The sequence below is a fragment of the Camelus bactrianus genome, chromosome 6 (genome assembly GCF_048773025.1).
Source record: "Camelus bactrianus isolate YW-2024 breed Bactrian camel chromosome 6, ASM4877302v1, whole genome shotgun sequence".
In the NCBI taxonomy this organism is placed as follows: Eukaryota; Metazoa; Chordata; class Mammalia; order Artiodactyla; family Camelidae; genus Camelus; species Camelus bactrianus.
The window spans coordinates 20,718,107-20,738,003 of NC_133544.1; the positions used below are offsets into that span (position 1 = coordinate 20,718,107).

At 41.1% G+C, this 19,897-nt stretch overlaps 1 protein-coding gene across 1 annotated transcript in view; it reads right to left on the bottom strand.

Annotated features, from left to right (window-relative positions):
• NRXN3 (neurexin 3) overlaps positions 1-19,897 on the bottom strand; it is a 1,655,134-nt gene that overhangs the window by 50,321 nt on the left and 1,584,916 nt on the right. The window contains exon 20 of the mRNA XM_074365185.1: positions 985-1,063. Within this exon, the coding sequence (XP_074221286.1) occupies positions 985-1,063 (79 nt within the window). The remainder of the gene's footprint in view (positions 1-984; positions 1,064-19,897) is intronic.

Below are 19,897 nucleotides of genomic sequence, written 5' to 3' on the forward strand. Positions count from 1 at the left end.
AATCAACTAGAAAATGCTATTTATTTCTCTTTGCCTTTGCAGAAATAAGATCCTAACCCAGCTCCAACTTCTAACTCTGTTATACATACACAGAAATTCGATGATATCTGTTCTCATATATATAAATAAATATTTAACTTAGAGCAAGTCTCAAAACAGACGACTTGGGAAAGTTGATAGGAAATAATCAGGGACTACAATTGCCTGCTGGACATTATATCATATATAGCTCACTATAAAGAAAGGCCATAAAACATCAAAATGTATCTGGGTGCAAATGGGGAACACACTGAAGCTCCTAATTGCCAAAGTCCTCTCAACTTCAGCACAGTAGACACATTTTGAAGCATCTCAGCCGTTGACATGGCATGGTTCTGTACTAATTTTGTGTTTACTATGCTATATTGCTGCACAAATTCTCTAAACACACAACGAACAAAATTAGTATAAATATAATACCATGTTAACCGCTGTTGAAATCCCATGGAAAATGGTTCTGTTTTGTTTTGGTTGTTTGGTTTTCTTTTGTTTGCCACTTAGAGTCAGAACAATGAATGAGGTTTAAATTATCTTTACGGCTCCACTTTGGCTTTCTGGTTTTTTAAAATGTCATTCCAATATAGAAATCTTCATGCCCCCGCCTCTGTTAAATTCATAGCTGCCACTGGCCACTATACATTTGTTGTTCCGGTGGTTAATCCGGGTCTCTGATTGCTCAAAGTTATGTCCTATGGACTTTCCTTTAGCTATCGAGGAAATGACTTTAAATTCCTCCGGGATCTTATCACTCTTTCCATGGGATTTGATGCTTTCCATTATATATTGATATTTATATATGTATTCACATACATATATAGATATGGGAAATACACACATTAACACACTATAATATATATAAAACACATGTATATTCACATATATGTATGTATTGTTTTTTGCAAATGAAAAAAATAAAGCAAGCAAAACAAGACTGACCTAACCTACCTGTACTCGGTTCACATTCAACGAAGTCTTCGTCATCACTGGAACATTCAGCAGATGAAACAAGGTCATCCGATGTCGGCTGCGCATGTCAAAGGAAAAATAATGGGGCAAGGGGAGGAGAGAGAAAAGAGAGAGATAAGGAAACCAATGAATGGAAGCATCGAAGACTTATCACTGTGTCCTGCCTCCATCATCATTACTGTCTCTCTTCTCTAAAGAGGGCATGCTGCGGATTTTTTAACTCCTGTGTAGCTGTGACTGGCTGTGGGTCCAGACAGTCTGTGAGTGTCTTGTGTAAAGCTGAGTGACCCAGAGTCACTCAGGAGGCTCAGACCTGTCCCGTCCCTGTATATCACATTGTGCGGCCTGACTCCATCGTAACTTTAATTTCAATTCTGAGACTCAGAAGGGCAGGAGAAGGGCTATTGCAAATGGTGGGCAATACACAAGAGCAAGCCAGCGCAGAAACGCACTGCAGCTTGGAGAGGGCTTCCGTGCATATGGTGTGCAGTCTCAAGTGTGTAATTCAGTGGTTGGGAATCTATAGGCTGGCATAATTAATGAACGTGGTGGAATGCAGTCTGTTCAGGAATAGCCTAATGACATCTCTCGCCATCAGCGATTTCTTCATGTAATTGCTGCAATTAGCTGAATTAGTAATGTGGACCAGCAGACAGATACAGCACGACAGCCTCTGGACACAGGTAAGGATGTTTCTGAAGAGAGCAGGAAAAATTTTGATTGCAACAATAGTAATTCAACTGGAGACTTTTTTTCCCCCTCTATTGAATCAGGGAACTTGCTGCTGCAAGAAATCCCGGGGAGTGCGAGTACGGGCCAGAAGAAGGGCCCTTGCTACACAGTAGATGAAAAGACCACTATCTATACCTGGTACCTATGGCATACACAAGAAATACTGTTTCAAGTCAATCAAACCATCAATTAATTATAGATCTTGTGTAACTTTTGTTCTACTATGTGCATGAAAGTGCTCAATACGTATTAGTTGTTCAATAAATGTTCATTGCTTTCCCTTTCTTGATGTTAATGATATCAAGCACCTTGCTGGTCTTATTATCCCCAATGCATTAAAGTCTCAATCCATATTCAAGAGGAAAAGCAATTACAAGCCAGATACTGTGCTACACATGTATATATACTTATTTGTTACAGCAATTACTAATTAATTAGACACAATTTTCACAACAATCTTTTGGGACAGGGATAATTATTATACTGGTAAAGAGAACTAAAGTTCAGAGAGGTTAAGCAAGTTGCTGAAGGACACACAGCTAGCATTTGAACAGATACGTCTTAAAGTCTGCATGAGTAGCTCGAATAGGCTTCTTTACACCCCTGCTTACTGTTATGGACTGAATTGTGTCCCTTCCCAAATTCATATGCTGATGTTCTAACCCCTAGCATCTCAGAATGTGACTGGTATTTGGAGATAGAGTCTTTAAAGAGGTAACGAATTTAAAATGAGGTCGTTTGGATGGTTAATCTAATATGACTGTTGTCCTTAGAAAAAACGGTGAGATTTTGGGACACAGACACATGCAGAGGGACAATCACGTGAAGGTACAGGGAGAAAACAGCCATCTACAAGCCAAGGGGAGAGGCCTCAGAAGAAGCCAACCCCCCGACACCCTGACCTCAGAATTCTAGCTTCTAGAACTGTGAGAAAACAAATTTCTGTTGTTTAAGCCACCCAGTTTCTGTGACACTTTGTTACAGCAGTCCTAGGAAATGAATACACATGACAACCCACGTGCTTAGTGTTTCCAGACATCCTTCTTGAAATAGACCTAAGAGGCAGAGAATTACTGAACACAGCAAAGAACAGTAGAAAAACCACAGTAGGTAATTGATTTCACTTAATTGACAGGGGCAGAGAGGTGCCTCAAACCACATGATTGAACTTCATTCTACATCTGTCAGGGAGATTCTTCCAACTGCTGCTCCTCCTTAAAGTTAATAGAAAAAGATTTCTCAAACATGCAATTTTTATTTTCTATTAGACACTGCTGACACATGCACTTCATTTCCAGCAACTGACGCCGGCAGTTGTATCCCGGACCATCACTACTTGTGTTAGAGAGAGCATAGGCTTACTCCCATTTCCTGCTGTGATCGGGGTCATTTAGGGAAGGGAGGTGGTAAGAGAAAAAATGTTCACTGTGCAATTGCAGAAGGCAATTATAAGAGGCAAACACCATTTTGGGAAGGGCCACAATCATTGTTTGATCACGCATTTTCTATGGGGATGATACCGCCCCCTAGCCAGCAAAACTTGTTTTGGGCAGGAGGGGGAGGATCTTAGACCTGAAAATGGTTTGTGACCTGCCAAGAGTCCACAGTACTTAAAGGAATATGCAGTATATCTGGTATTAAAATTTTATGGAGAAGGGCAATTAGGATAAGAAATATCTAAAAAACTCCTTAGAGGGTAGTATTGACAAAGAAAGTGAGAATGCATGTCTAAAATGTAACCAATTGGAAATTAATTGTTGGTGACTTGATTATAATGACCTTACAGAATGGCCCGTATACAGCTGAAATCCCTTTGGCCCCTAGAAATGAGTGAAAACCAATGAGTTAATGAAAATCTAGTGAGCTTGTCTCAAAAACTGAAGGCCAGGAAATAAAGTTTAAAAAAGTCATTGAGTAAGTGTATAAAAGCAATGCATAAGTCCAACAGAAACCCCACAAAGGCATTAACATATTAGTGGAATCTTTAACTTAATTCTAAAAGTAACCTTAATTTTTATTGGCCAAAGAAATAATATAAAGCTTTTTTGTTTGTTTGTTTGTTTGAAGAAAAGTCCTAGGCTCTGTGGTTGACAGGATATTTACTATTTTCCTTTCATCTTCCCCTGCCTCCTTTAATATTACACAACTTCTCTCCCCTGTGGTCTGAGTGACACTGCCCGCAGCCCCACTCCTCTTCCCCATCACCACCTCCACTCTGCCCCGCTAACCGCATTTCTCACTCCCTTTCTCCCCAGTGAACCGCTCTGTGCCCCACTTTCCACAGATGAGTTTTTAAGAGTATGGCTGAATACAATGCTCCTCCCAGGCGACAGTGCTCCTCCCAGGTGACAGAAGCATATTTTGCCAGTAGCTCCTATAACGGTGGCTAGACTCAAAGAAAAGGACATGGCAGGCAGTCTAGCAGAGTGTGGTAAGAGTGGGCTGCCTCCGAACAGCACAGCTGTGAGCCCCAGCTCCTACGCTTCCTCTCAGCAACCTGGGGGAGCTGGTCACCGCCCCTCTCCAGGCTTCAGTTTTTTTCATCTGTAAATTGGGATACAGTGTCTTGTCTTTGGCAAGGCACTTGACTGAAGTGAAGCTCTGTTCCTGGTACAGGGCACATGCTCAACAAATGTGTTCAGCCGTTTGATTTTTTTTTTTGTGGGGTGGGTAATTAGACTTATTGATTTATTTTTTAACAACAGTACTGGGGATTGAACTCAGGATCTCACGCATGCCAAGCACGCACTCTACCACTGAGCTATACCCTCCCCTGCTCAACAAGTATGAGTTAAAACTAGCTAACTCATCAATGAGTCAGTCAGTCAGTCAGTCAGTCAGTCAGTCACAGCATGCTGAGACTGGTAGCCTCTCCTAATTTAACTAGATCTGCTATCTGCCTATGCTCTGTCTTTAATGATTTATCTCTCATTAGAATTGTTCTTCATTGCTGATAATTCCTTACTGCCACTTTATCGTACCAACACCATTTCTGGTTGGATCTGCCATGAAGAGTAGTACAGAAAAATATACTCATGAAAATGCCAAGAGAGCTTTAAAATTCATTGGAAGATGATCTGTTTCCAATGGCTGTGGGTCCAGACAGTCTGTGTGGGTCTCCTGTGAATTCAGCCCCTTCCTGTCCCTCAAACCTCATCATCACCATTTACAGCCACAGCTAGTGAAACTCCCAAAGCGGCTACAAACATCTCAATCCCCTCCTTGCCCAACATGGTAAACCATGTTTATCTGGAGAACCCGGCATCCAACGCCACCACTCCTGCCACAGAACACTGTGTAGTTTCAGAAATACTTGGTTTGCCAGGGGCAGCAAGCTTTGATTTGCAAAGGACTCAGGATTAAGAACACTGTATTTAGGGATTTTTTAAAAATACTACTTCTGTCCCTGCCACCTAAAAACAACATCAACAAAAATTACAAACCAAGGCTTTGGGATATGCACTTAGGGTCACAGCCTAAAGTAATGACAATTTGATTTAGAATTACTCTCAGAAAACACACGGCTTTCTTTTAGTAGCGCTTTAACTTTTCCTGTCTGTGCCCTTCCCCAGCTATAAGCAAATGCAGGGTCTGACTCTGACCTTTGGAAGAAAAGGCACACTTCTGACTGCTGGTTCCCATGGCTGGGGGAGTATGTTACACTACTGCAGTCATGTTTCACAGATTTGGGATACAATTGTCGCGAGTAGAATGAAATTATGGTCACTTTTTCTTAAATAAAATGCAATAAGTAGCTCTAGGCTGTGTATGTGTGTGTGTGTGTGTGTGTGTGTGTGTGTGTATGTGTGTATTTTCCCACAATCACAACTGTTTTTCGTAATTACTCATAATTACTTAGAAAGGAGGAAAAAAGTATTTGAACTATCTAGAACCATGTCTACCAATAACATTTAGCACTTATTAAACACTTGCTATATTCAGGCTTTGTGCTAAGCTGTTAACGCAAATTAATTCTAATACACACAATAACCAAGGGTACAGACATTTCTAGCAGCATCTGCTATTTTTAACTGTCCGCCATCCATGCTCCTTCAAGTAACAGTATTGCTTTAGAAAATTCTTCTTTTCATATAGTTGCACTGGGAACGTTCATCAAGGTGCCAGCCATGTCACCTTCACATTTTTGCTCTCACAATGATTATCTAAAGCTCTCATAACTCCCAATGGCTAAGCTTATAGTGTTTACATATGGTGGTTCCTGTACGTCAAATATCAGCATTGCCTATAAATCATTCAAGGAAAAATGGAAGATCTATAACTGCTCCCAAACCAAATAGTTTGATGGTGGCTGAGCCATCAGATCCACCATGACCATATCATCAAAGTGCTCTGTTCATTCAATCATTCATTCCTCTATTACTTTAGTAAACATTTACTGAACACCTATGTGTCAAGCATTGTAGCAGTTATGAGGGATAAAGTGATAGATAAAGCACAGTTCCTTTGCTCTGGGAATTCACAGTCTCTGAAGAGAGAGCCTGGTAAACAGGCAAACTTGACATAGCAAACTGAACGCTATGACAAGAGTAAGCAGAAGGCGGTAAGGGAGCAAACAGCAGGGAGCTGAGAGAGCTGGGGAAGAGCAGAGGTGGAAAATGAGCCCTCAGGGACAGGCAGCGGTGAAGCAGGGGAGAGCGGGGCGCTCTGGGCGGGGGAAGGGCATTCTAGGTGAAACAGACAGCCTGCGCAAAGGCTCGGGGATATGTTAAAAAGCGCAGTTTATTTGTACACCCACGAGTAGCACAGGACGACGGGAGGGAGAGATGCTCTGGAATGACAGCGTGACAGCTACTTGAGTTCGCGTGTGGTTCCTGCAAACTTGGATAATGAGCGTGAATTTAACATCCTGCCCTATCAGACTCGTCTCCTTCCCTCCCCACGTCTCATCAGTGTCATCCGCCACCATTCCTTGGGGAGCTAGGGCACATGGGTTCTGAACATAGTGCACAGGTCTGACTGCTTGGTCCCTCCACAGTGGAGAAAAAAGACCTTTCCTTGCCTTCTCAAGGGGAGCAAAACATTCTTCCATCCCTCTATATTAGCCGAGTCCTATATTAAAAATAATCATTCATACTACCCTAGTTTAAAATACGTATTTCATATTTTTAATCCACGTGTTGAAATGACTGGGTTTTGTATTAGAACTCATAAAACTAAAGTAGGTATTATAATAACTTTCAATAAAATATCTCTCTGGCAGGAGCCCTCTTTATTCCTGTCCTGAAAGATTTTTTATTGCATTTATATTCTTTTTTTTTTTCTACCGATGTTTATTGAAATTACCTTAGAATAAACTGGGACAAGAAGAAAGCCCAAAACTCTGTCCACCCAAGTAAATTTATAGGTATATTTACCTTTCAATTCCCTCAACTGCACAAACCCGGCTTCTCATTTTCCTCCAATGAGTTATTGTTTCTACATCACCTGCTTCTAATTATTTACTCTGAAGGGCTCTACCCCATCTCGGCGCAGGGATGGTTCCACACGGTTCTTCATTGTAACCAGTTATTCGGCCATGAGAAAAATGTCTGCTGCCGCGGTCAGAACCGCCCAGGAGAGTTTCCCTGTGTCCCCTCCTCACCGCCCAGATGCCTATTTGTGACTTGAAATGCCAACCTTTAGCTCTTTATCTTACGCTGAGACTAGGCTAATCATTTGGAAGGATAATCGTTTTTTTCCACCCAGCTCCTTGGAAAGCACAGTTATTTGACCGAGATTAAGCGCAAGATAAAGTAAGTCCTGCCACAGAACAGCTTTATGAAATTATAAATAACGCACTCAAGAATGATGATCGCCTTTCTTCCAGTGAAAAAGGAAAAGAGAAAGGGCCATAAATATTCTGAAGTCCCACAGAAAATAGTCATATATCTCAGCAGCTGCTTCACACTAAAAGGAATTAAATTCCTTCAGATGCTTGGTGTTTTAGTTTTTCCTCTCTGTGCTTCCATTCTGAGATGGAGTTAACTGTTTCATATGAGGGAGGGTCTCATACAGCTTCATTATGAGCATTTATTCTCTCTCTCTCTTTTTTTTTTAAGAAAAAAAGGATGTCTGAGATACTTTCAATTAAGAATACACAGACTCTAGGTCAATTGATAAACTTTAATGAGATTTGATAAGTTTGACCATCTCCTTAAATTTATGTATTAAGATTTTCTTTATCAAATTGTTGCCAATACATAGTCCAATCTTTGACCAATGCTAATAGATAACTGCCTTGCTCCCTGCACATACATGTTACCGTTGGATTTTAGACTGAACCAAAGATGGGAAAACCCTGGAGCTTGGTCATGCTTGTTGGAACTGATACTGTCACCCTCCACTCCACTCCAACCCCACCACTTCACCCAACTCACGACCAATCCAGAAACAACCTTAAAGCATGGTAAGATTGTATGAGTATCACTATATATATATATATATATATATATATATATATATATATAAAATGTGTATATGTGTATATATATCTCCTCATTTTATTCTGAACATCTTCTTTATAGTCATCTTCAAAAGAAGCCACTGACACCATTATGAGAAAATGAAGTAAATGATTTGAACTTGTCATATTCAAGTGTAAAAGATAGGGGCATATTGTGAGGCAGAACCTGAATAATGGAGACAAACAGATAAAGTTCCAGTTTGGTTAAGATGCTCTGAGTTCCCCTTGCACCCTATGTCTATGCACCTAAGTGTCTTTATTGGAACAACACCCTGTGAACTTTAAAAACATCTTCCAGAGTTCATGTAACTGTGGTTTTTCAAGATATTACTTTCTTCTCTTCTATCTACTCACTCCTAAAGATAACCACTTGCCAGGTAAGATATCACTGCACACTTATTTTAGTTGGCTCTTATTTCCTTGGAGTGAGGACGCTTTAAAGAGAAATGCCCTGGGCTACAGATAATACATTCAGCCTGACCAAGATTGGTTAATTGGAACAGAGCTCTCTCAGAAAATTGAATGTAAAAAAACAAAAGCAAACAAAAAACAAACAAGATACATTGTTCTGGAGATACGATTTTATGGATGAATGCATTTACTCATTCAGTCAGGGTTCCTTCAACAAACGTTTACCAAGAGCCTATCTTGTGTTAATCAGTGTGCTGAGGGCTGAACAGATCCAGTCCTTGTCCTCATGGAGTTTACAGACCACTAGGATTTGAGCCAGGTCAAACTAGAAAACACCAATTAGCTGCAAAACCACCAACTGTAAAAACTTGAAATGCGTGTGAGGTTCCTAAGCGGTACCCACTGTAACAAAAATTGATGATCTCACCACTGTCATTAAAGATAGCAGATTAAATAGGAATCCAAGCGAATGGCATCACCAGCTTCTCTTTAAACTATGCCCACTGCCAACAGCCTCCACATTCTTCCTCTCTCTTTTTTTTTTCCTACTCCAGATATCCTGGAGTAGGGTAAAGAACGACATGATTTATAATAACTTTTGCTAATGAATTAACCTTTGAGGAAATCCCTTTGCAGACTCAAGATTTAATTAACAGTAGAAAAAACAAGCTAAGCTTAGCCAAATTTTGTGCCAAAGATTGGAGTCCTTTATTTCTATCCTTGAGGTCTTCTAGGATTATATAAATAAATGTGGTGCAACATCCTTTTTTTTCCCCCCTCTTCTTTCCAGTTTTAAGATTTTCCTTCCATCTGCTCAAAAAAGGAAGGGTGGATCAAGTGAGCGGGGAGGGCAGAGGGAGGGAGAAGAGAGTGAGTAGAAGGGAGATTAATCTATCTGTTGTTCAAGGCAGCCTGACAGAGGGAAGAGGAGTATTGAACCACAGAAGATTAACCAAACTTCAATGTACCTTCCCAAAAGCAGGAGGAATGTAATGCTACGTGGTGTTCCACTGATAAGCAAATCCCTCTAAATCCTTTCAATTTATTTCTTGGCCTGGAGAAATTACATATTATTTAGAAGGCAGGGGGAAAAAAAAAACCACCCACCCAACCACACACCATCTCCAGGATTCTAGATCAGGCGCCTATTGGTTATATACACACAAAGGTCTAGCTTTAATGGCTGTTTTTATTACTGGTACCAGTCCTCTCTCCAGGGTTGCTCATCAGAAAGGGCTGGCTGGGTCCCCTCTGTGAGTGCTTTTGGCTTTTACCACAACCCTTGTTTAGAGTATTGAAGGTCTAACCATGACAAGAGAATGCCCCAAATTTAGCTCAAGCTCAAAGATTGAGTCTGCTTTTCTTGCTTGCTTACCTCCTGGCCCCCTGGCCTTCCTGCCTTTCTTTCTTATTTTTTTTTCCCCTGAGTTGAGATTTCCTTTCTAAGTGAGCTTTTTATTCCAATGTTACTGAAATCAAGCTTCTCTTCTTAGAAGGTGAGTGACCGAGGCCAAACATTAATGTGACCCACGAACAGTGATGTAGGTGTCAGTCAATGGATGTTAAAATTCTGAACAGTCTCCCTCCTGGAGAGCACCACTATATTTTGTTGAGCCAAACATGTTGATGTGATTAAACTCTCCTTGATCTTTTGTGCTCTACAGTTGAGGGAGAAGGAATGGGGTTCTGGGGGAAAAAAAATAGGAAAAATAGAGCCATATTTCTTTGTGAAATGATCATCCTCTTGGCCCTCTTTTTTGTAGCTTAACCTCATCACTGAACACAGGAGAAACAGCCCTTCCTGGCAAGTGAAGAGCACAGCTTAGAAGACTTAAAGACCCAATATTCAATATCTTGTAGTAACTTATGGTGAAAAAGAATATGAAAATGAATATATGTATGTTCATGTATGACTGAAGCATTATGCTGTACACCAGAAATTGACACAGCATTGTAAACTGACTATATCTCAATAAAAATATACATATACCAAAAAAAAAAAAAAAAGCCCCAAACATTAGAGGAGAACAAGGATTTGTAGGATAAAGCCAGCCCTGGATTTTGTTCAGCAATTCTGAAAAAGGATGTAAGGTAGCCATTCAGTCAAAAGCAAACAGCAGGGGCTCTTAATCTTTGCTATGACGATGGACTGAGGTCTGCCAGATGAGCAGGAGAGAAAGGCATGGGGCAAAAGCCAAGGGTTGGAAATCAAACATTTCATATTTCTTCCACCTATGGTAGGTCATTTATACTGAAGAGTGTGCAATGCCCATGAACATCTGTCAGGTCTGTCGGTGTGGGAAAAGGGTTGAAAATGGTTACCTTGAAAAACTAGGCAACCTGAAGTTTATGCCTAGTCAACAAGAAACTACAAAGAAATGCAAGCTCAGATGATACAGAGTGAACACAAAAAGGAAGGGCATGTTAGCACAACCTAGAACTTCTTATGTGGCACAGAAAACTTACCCAGACAGTCAAATGCAATGAGCTAAACGTTAAGATACAAGTGACGAAAAGACAAGATTGTCTTTTCCTTAATACGCTGAAAAAATTACACAGGCAGCCATGCAACTTAGTATTAGAAAAGTCAGATATAGGTGTCAGAGCGACAGCAGCAGTTAAAGAAGTTTTGTGCACTTGACATTTGATTTACAGGTGACTTGTAGCAAGTCTGAGTCCAAACTATGAGGGAAAAAAAATGAGGGCCAATTGAAGAACATGGTATTAAACTCCAAGAGACGGGGAATTGCAAAGGAGTTCAGCGTTGTAATGAAAATTGGTCCCTGGTTACTCATGTCTGGATGACAGTATCAACCTCCCGCAGAGAAAAAACTGGGGGACAGATTCAAATATAGCTCTTTGATTCGTATTATAAGTCCCAAATTAGACAAAGTTTTTAGGTACTGTTCGTTGCATGAGAAATTTAGGAACCCAGATGGACTCAGTTACTTTCCAGAAGTTACTTCCTAATTTCTAGGCTGTAACTAGCCTTAAATGGATAAGCTGATTTTCAATATAGATTCAAAACAATTCACAGAAGCAAAAGAGAACTATGTAGGAAGGGACAAGACTATTCATTTCTCATTTCTGATGGCCAGAAGGCCAACAGCTTTTCCCTATCCTAGTTTATAAGCAACAGCATTCCTTTACTGTCAAGGTGGGTGCTGGAAATAGAGCAGGTGTGACCCCAAGACTGAGAGCTATGTAAGTCACACAGGGTTCGGTGCTCACAAGGACCTTGTGCTTGTTTTAACGCTCTGCTCTCGCCATTTTGAAATTCTTAACCATTTTATTCTTGAATCTGTGTTTTGTAAGTGAAGCTCAGAGACACAGTGGATCACGTGCATAAGCAGATGGGACACATGCAGTGTGTGTGTCCCTACCCCGTTCCTGGCCACTCCATCAACACACAGTTTCCAGTGCCCCATGCACACAGGATTCTGTGGTCCCATCACGTGTGGGAGTAAAATGAATCAAACAGATTTATTTGAATTCATCCCTGCAAATTTCTTCCTGGGAGGTTGGTATTGTCTTCTAGACAAGAGTGACTAGGGATAAATTCTCAGTCCTAAGCTGACGTCCTATGCATGTCTCTGTCTTGAGGGTTTCATACCATGTCCTCTGATGTGAACACACAGGCAGATGTGCCGCATCGGCTAAGTGGGGGCGCTGACAAACCGACAGGCTGTGCTTTCTCTTTGAATCAGAAGTTGCTTAGAAAGTAAAGAGAAGGCAATGGTATTCGAACACCAACAACGAAGGAAACCTATCACGTGCTGTCTTACTTCTTTGTATTAGTCAACCACTTACACTAAAAATAATGACACAGAAAAATAAAAATAGGAAAATCCAGAGAATTTTTCCCTTTCAGTCCTGCCTTAGTAGGCTGAAGTTAGAGAGTATTGATAGAAGGTATGTGTATTGAGAAATGGAATAAAAACAGGTGAGTTTGTTTTGAGCAGAGTCTATTCTTCCAGTAAGAACAAAATAACATAGGCCTACAGGAGTAATGAAACACGAATTGTGCTATTTTGTTGATTCTGCATTTGAGTTAAAGGCTCTTATATTTGTATTGAAAACTAGCATTGCCCAATATAAAGATGAATGGTAATATTCATGCTCGTAATTTAAAATTTTAATTTTTATTTACTGAAAATGTCATTAAATAGCAAATAAAAAAACACCATGGAAACACCATGGCAAGTCGAGGGACTTCGAAGAAAGGAAAAAGCTTCGTATTTTAGTACTTGAACATTTTTTTTTCCTGTTCTTTGAACAGAGGGCCCCTTAGTTTTATTTTACAGTGGTTTCTGCAAATTTCCCAGCTGCCTCTGAGAACAATCCTGCAAAATGTTTTTGAACAGGCCAAAGGGGTCTGATGCGGTTTTCAGAAACTTGAATTATGACAAATGGTTTATGCTCCTAAAACTGGGTCGCATGTGCTTCATGCCGGGCCTCATGACTGTGGGTCTTAACTAGCCTGACTCTCTCAAGGGTACGTTGGGGGAAAGAGCCCCTGTATGGATAGGGCTTCTGTGCTGGCAGGCTCTCCTACTGGCCCTGCTCCTACCTCCCCTCCCCTCCACACCTGCCGAAACCTGTGTTTAACACCATTCTAGAGACCGTCCCATAATAAGGTCCTGGGCCTTGTTTATTCCAACTTCTTTCCAATTCCGAGAAGAGTTTCACTGCAACCACTTTAAAAAAGGCATCATTTTCTGAAAAATTTTACAATGTCCTTAACCACACACGGAGGCAGTGGGGTGGATGGCAAAACCAGAACTGAGAACGGGTCAGACAGAACCAAGGAGCTTCACTAGCAAGGACTGTGAGGAGAACTTCCCTCCGAGGACCAAGAGCCGGCTGCTCTTGGGAAAAGCAGGCTGCCCTTCCAAACTGGCCTTCTAGGAAGAGACAGTCGATTAAGTACTGACTCTGCTGAGTCAGTGGCATCTTTAAAAACTGTGTCAGAAGAATATTTTTAATTTACACTCTGCCTCTCTGAAAGAAATCAATATGTCATTTGATGGGGCTTTTTTTTTTTATTCGAGCATCTCTATTTAGCTTTTCTGTAGTTTTGTTTTTTTTTTCCCTAGTCTCCTAGGGAGCAAAGGAAGAAGTGTTTTGTTTGTATTTGTATTGATTCAATCACTTTGAGCAAAAAATAAACAACTAAATACAGCAGAGTAGCTTTAATGACAATCTTTTAGGGATCAAGATCTCTAAGTGACACAGCCTCTCATTCTAGGTGATTGGAAATAAACAGAAATCAATAAAACAGGATTACTGGGCAATAAACAAAGGGAGCCACATTCATAATTTAAGAAGCTTCTTTTCATGCATTCATTACTGAAGAATGCACTTGAGCCCTATTCTATTTTTACAGTAGCACAGATTTCCTCCTGGCATGGAGTCTTTTTCTTTTCCTTTTTTTTTTTTTTTTTTGAGAGTTACCGAAAAAGACTTTCTAATATATATATCCAGAAGCTCCTACTTTCCTTCCCTAAGGCTGCTCAGAGGAACCAAAAGACAAAAGGAAGTGCTTAGCACAGTAGGCAAGGATTGGTTTTTCAAACATTTCCTATCCCAGACCCCTGTATGTCCCGTAAAGTACCCGGTGAGGAGGAGGGCGTGGCACAACATGGGAGTAGGGCCTGATGGAACATGGTCCCTGCCTTCCAAGTGTTCACAGTGCAGCACGAAAGACAAATGTTGGAGACATTGTTACTATCCATTCTACTCTTCCTCCTTGCGAGGGCTGGCAATGTGACCAGCCTAACTAAACCTCCTTTGCAACTAGAGGTGGCCATGCGGCATTGATCCAGACAAAGTGATGATTAAGGAGGTCATCTAGGGGTTCTGGAAATACTTATTATATTCTTAATAAAAAAGGACAATTTGGCTAGTCCAACTGGTTTCCCTTCTTCCTTGGATTTGGATGGGATATTTGGAGCTGTGGCAGCCTGCTTGTGAGCGTAAAATAGCAAATGTGAGAGAAAGGCTAAAAGACATGAGAAGCTGACTCTGATTTTGTCAAATATTTGATATGATCCCAGCCAAGCAGTTTTCTACCTCCCAGACTCCAGGATTCTTGCTAAGTGAGGAAATGTATCCCCTCTTCAGTCACTGCGGGTCAGTTTGTCTGTTACTAGAGGTCAGACACAATCATAACAGAGAGAGCAATCCATAAAGAGCAGCCAGAGACAGAGACGATGCAAAGCACTGTGTAGGGGGTCACTGCCTTTGGTTCACATCAATCACCAGGTGGCATCTGAATAATATCCAGGAGTGGGACTTAGAAAGCTCCACAGTAATTATAGTGCTCTTCAATATGCCAATTCTGTGGCCCAAACGAGAGTCCAAAAGGAACTCGAAAGAGAGATCATTTTGGAGTTGAGTAATCAGGGAGAAATGTTTTTACCTTAGGAAGGGAAAATATTTTTGATTGAATATCTTGCAATCAACATATCCTGGACTGAAGTGATCATCTCCTCTCACTGTAGCTTTTCTTGCCTCTGATTATGGTCTTATTGCTCTCCAGGAACAAACTCATCTTTGAGTCTTCCCTGTTCAGCATCACACCTCCAGGCACCACATCCTGCAAAGCCCATCTCTAATAACATGCTACTCTGTTTTTCATTTCTACTGCCCTGGCTGCTTACCTGAATGAATCCTGAGATTCTCTAACTAGACTCCCTGCCTCCACTTATGTCTGTCTCTTCAATGAACCCTAGGAAGTGTCATTAGAATAAAAACAAAGCTTTCAACCTGCCACTCTCCTAGTCCAAATTTATCCCACTGCTTATCAAATAAAATCCACATTACAATTTGTTTTTTTAATGCAAGATCCTCCACCTGTGGGCCCCAGTGTAACTTTGGAGAGATATCTTTCACTACCGTTGGCCCCCGTGAGCACTTCCACATTCCCACTATTAAATCAATGTTTGCCATACTCTGAGCAAGCCTGGTAAGTTTCCAACAATGCTCTGGCTCATAGTGCTTCTTACTTAGCTCTGTTTGCACTTCATTCCACTTACATGTGGTAAAATTCTCTGTATCCCTCTTTAGGGCCCAACTCAAATTCATTTTTCATGCAGCTTTTCCCTGATCCTATGGCTGAAAAATAAAATATACTAGCATGCTAACTCAGTACTTTCTTCAAATCTCACTAAACATATTTGTTACATTCTGACATATAATACATAGCTGAATTACGTTTTCCCTTCTACGTAACTGCTATTCCAAGGAGGGAAGGGGCATCGTCTAGAGCCAAACAGCAAGGAGAAAGTGCTGTGTTTGGGGTCAGAGAGCACTCCGAGCTCTGCCCCTGGGGTGGAAGCCCAGGGTGATCACAAGACCTCTGCCTTCCAGCTTCCTCCTCTGGAAATCTGAGATGACAACATTTATGTCGTGTGGGTTGAAATGGGAATCAGCGACCCAGAGATGTTACTATTTTGTGATGTGTGGCTAATATTATGACAGTATTTATTACTGGTTTGAAATCACCCACAGGACTATTACAGCGCTGGACCAGAGCTTAGCTGCGCAATGTATATTTAAATGGATGGCAGGGGCTCAGGGAATGTCTGTTGATTTACATAGAATTGGGCAAGCCAGGAGTCATGTTTGAAGAGTGTAATAGGGATGGAGGAGGGAACTAGTTCCCATCCTTGTCAAATTATTATTAATCCTGACCTTTGGAGGTGTCAGGGGCAGGAATACATTTATATGCTATTTGTCAATCAGGGGGGTTGCTCTGGAAGTGCATCTTTGCTTTCAAGATACAGAATGTCTCATTGGTCCGGACAAGCCCATAAACAACTTATCTTGCATTTCTACAACCATCTATTAGGGAGTCAGTTCCTTATTTGTAGGACTGTAGGTTTCAAGTAAGTCAAACATCATGCAGTATTCTGGGAACTGGGACAGGTTAACATTTTAATAGATCAGTTTTTGCAAAAAAAAAAAGTTCAATCAGTGCCCAAAAAAGAGATACAGATTTTGCTTCTCACCATTCCAAATAGGGGGGCTGAGCCCAGGACAAACCAGCCTGTGGTTCTTTGGCCACACTAGTCTTGGTCTCACTTAAACCTTTAAGTAGAATTCTTGATATAGAAGAACAAGTACGCATAATCGCTCTGAATAAATGCCCCATAAAATGACTGGAGCCATTATGCTGTTTGTAAGTACCTCTGAGTCCATTAAGATAAACATCTATCTTTGAATATTCACATTAATGCCCTAGACTGTTCTTTCTTAGATAAATCTTACTTGAACCTTGCGCAGTTAATACATTTCATCATTCCTTGTTCTTCTTCCCTACCGTGCACACATTAATACACACGGGGGGAGAGCGTTTAAGCGGTGCTAGGCGCAGAGCACACATTAACACACAAGGCAGTCTCTAAACATCTTTCAATGCAGAATAAATACACTTTAGGTTTTAAAAGACCTTCATAAGCTGCAGACCCAGGAACACATTGGACTGGACTCTCTCCCCCATAAGTCATAGCTTATAGGCAAAGGCAGTAAATGTTGGTATTTAAAATAGTTTTAATATGCTTCCAATTGTTCATCACGCAGAGGTCCAAATGGAATCGAATTCCCTAGTTCCTCCTCAGTGAAACAAGTTTATCTCAGTGTTTACATCATAGGCTATATCTATAGCTGTATCTGCATTTTAAGCTCTGGCCCTAATTTCATTAACGTTTACAGCCAAACTGGGAAAACACTCAAGGACCCCCAGGACTTACTCAGAGCACTAGTTTCTTCTCAGCTGAAGTGAGGGGGAGGCATAACTCCCAAACAACAACACAAACTTTAACTGCCTTCTGTGGGTGTCACACGAGCAATAACAATGTTGGCAAGGGTAATATAACATTTAACAGTCAGTACCGAGCAATCAGCGCAGCAGAAATGATTAATCAAAACCACCGGTGGCCACCGTGCTGGAACTGGGCCCTGGGAACTTCTGTCGCCCCAGGCCTCAATCTGTTCTGTGCTGTGGGCAGAGGAGACTTCAGTGCGGAGGAAGGCAGGTGGCCTGGAAGTAGCGGTCTCTTGGGGTCTTCGGGCAGTGGCTATTTACCAAGTAGTAGCGAAGTGTTTCAATAATTTTAACAGATTGTTCAGCAGATGATGCTAAGGATGCCAAGGTGATACATTCAATTTGTGTAGGACCAGATTCCTTAGAATTGAGAAAAATTCCGTTCAGTCTCCAAGGGAATTCCCAGACATGCCCAGGGAGATCTCTCTCCGCTCACTCACTCAACAGTTCTTTTCTGGGCCAATGCTTTGGGGGAAACCAAAAGACACCTGAAGTGGCCTCAGTCCTCAAGAAGCTTATAATTAAGTCAGTCAGTGTCTGGGATAAATATCCTTAATAGGAAAAGGAAAGAAAAAGGTCTCTAAGGGAAAAGCAGTAAATTCTAACTGGAATGGCAGAGAGGAATTCATGGATATGATGTTCTTTGGGTTGGGCTTTGACAGGATAATAGGATATTGATGGGCAGAAGTGGAAATAGTCCAGAAGAGTCCAGGTGAAGGGTGCAAATCAATGCACAGAAGCAGCAAAGTGAAAAGGATGGAACGGGAATAAGAGTAACTTGGTTTGGTTGGAGCATTGGGTTAAGTATGAGGAAGGTGGGTAGGAGCCAGTGGGCTCCAGGGAAACCCACCTCTGCTTCTTGACACACAAACCAAATCAAATACACACTCACGGTGCACCGGCAAAGTGATCTCAGTGCACAAATGCCAGCACATATGATTTGTTTAATTTCAGAAGAAATGCATGTTCCGGGCATTTAAAGAAACAGTTACACCAAGCTAATTTTCACTGCTGGGGACACAGCTGAATGAGGACATTACTGTATACACTTTAGAGATGAAAAGGAATGACTGTTTCCACCTCGTCTTAAGCACAGCCTCTAGGAGAAGGTGGGCGCCTTACAAAGAGTTCCTGTCTGTGGGTAAGAATTCTACTCTCTGTTTAGAAATTCATCCTGCAGAGTTTTTCTGTCTTCCAACTGAACGAAATGTTTAGCCTGAGATGCAGTTAATAAAACCATTCTGAGTTCCTTTCGGCCCTACTGGATGTGATTAAACACCATACATTGGGGATGGCCATGTTCACACCTATGTGTGGGTCTGTGTGTGTGTGTGTGTACGTGTGTGAGAATAACACATAAAAGGGACAAAGTTAGTTTTAACGGCCCAATAGATTCCCAGCTGGAACACGCTTTCGAAGAGAAAGTTACATGAAAGAAACTTGAGCAGCTTTAAACACCATCTGGACTGTGCTGTGCTTATTTGAGATTTACCTGTTTGGAAAAAAAAAAAAAAAAGGCAACACAACAAAAAGCACCTCCAAATACAAGCAGAGAAGAGACTTTCTGATTCTTTGGAGATCAGATGTTCTTGCCTTCAAACACTGCAGCACGTCTCCTTCAGGCCTTTTTGATACAGGGAAACATTTCTTTTTCTAAAGTCACTAAAAGAGCCTTCTAAAGTACAGTCCTAATCTTTGGAAGAAAAAAAAAAGTGCAAAAATAAACCTAGTAGCTTTGCAACCTAATTTAAAGAGATTTCCAAACAACTCAATTGCTTTCTCTAGTCTTCAGAGGTAAAAGGTAAACCCATGGATCTCAAGTCCCGTAGGTAAAACACTGGCATTTCCAAACCTTAAAGTGTCACGCAACCAAGAAAGAAAGGAAAAGGCAAAAGCGCTAAGGGCAGGGGACTGAACCCGGGGCTGAACCAGCAGGGAAATAAGTACAGAGCACACCTTCCATTTTCTTGTCTTTATTAGTCAGAGCCAATGTGGGGATAGTTAATATTCATAAACCAATTTATGGGGAGAAATGTGTTTGGCTCTTGCTTCCATTTTTCAACTAAACAAGAATCCATTTCCATATTTTACGTGAGACATTAACACATTTGAAGGAAAGAGGTTTGAGGGAGGGTTTAATTGTATCCTTTCATTAAAAGGGAGAGTAATATTTTCTCTCAGGAGACAATTTTCATGTGAAGTTTTAATTGCCAAGACTCACAGCCCCCCGTCGGACCACTTTTATTTTCTTTTTGCACTAGAAGAGCAATGAGGAGGGTACTGAACAGGCAAAGTCGCAAAGGTCACAGAATGAATCAAGAAGATGCATCCAGTGTGACACTTTTGTCACAAGGACGTGCAAAGGTTTCATCAGCAAAATTTCAATAAAACACAAACAGCTTATGAAAAAAGTAAATTCTCAAGAGATACATGAGACTATTATAATTTTACATCAGATG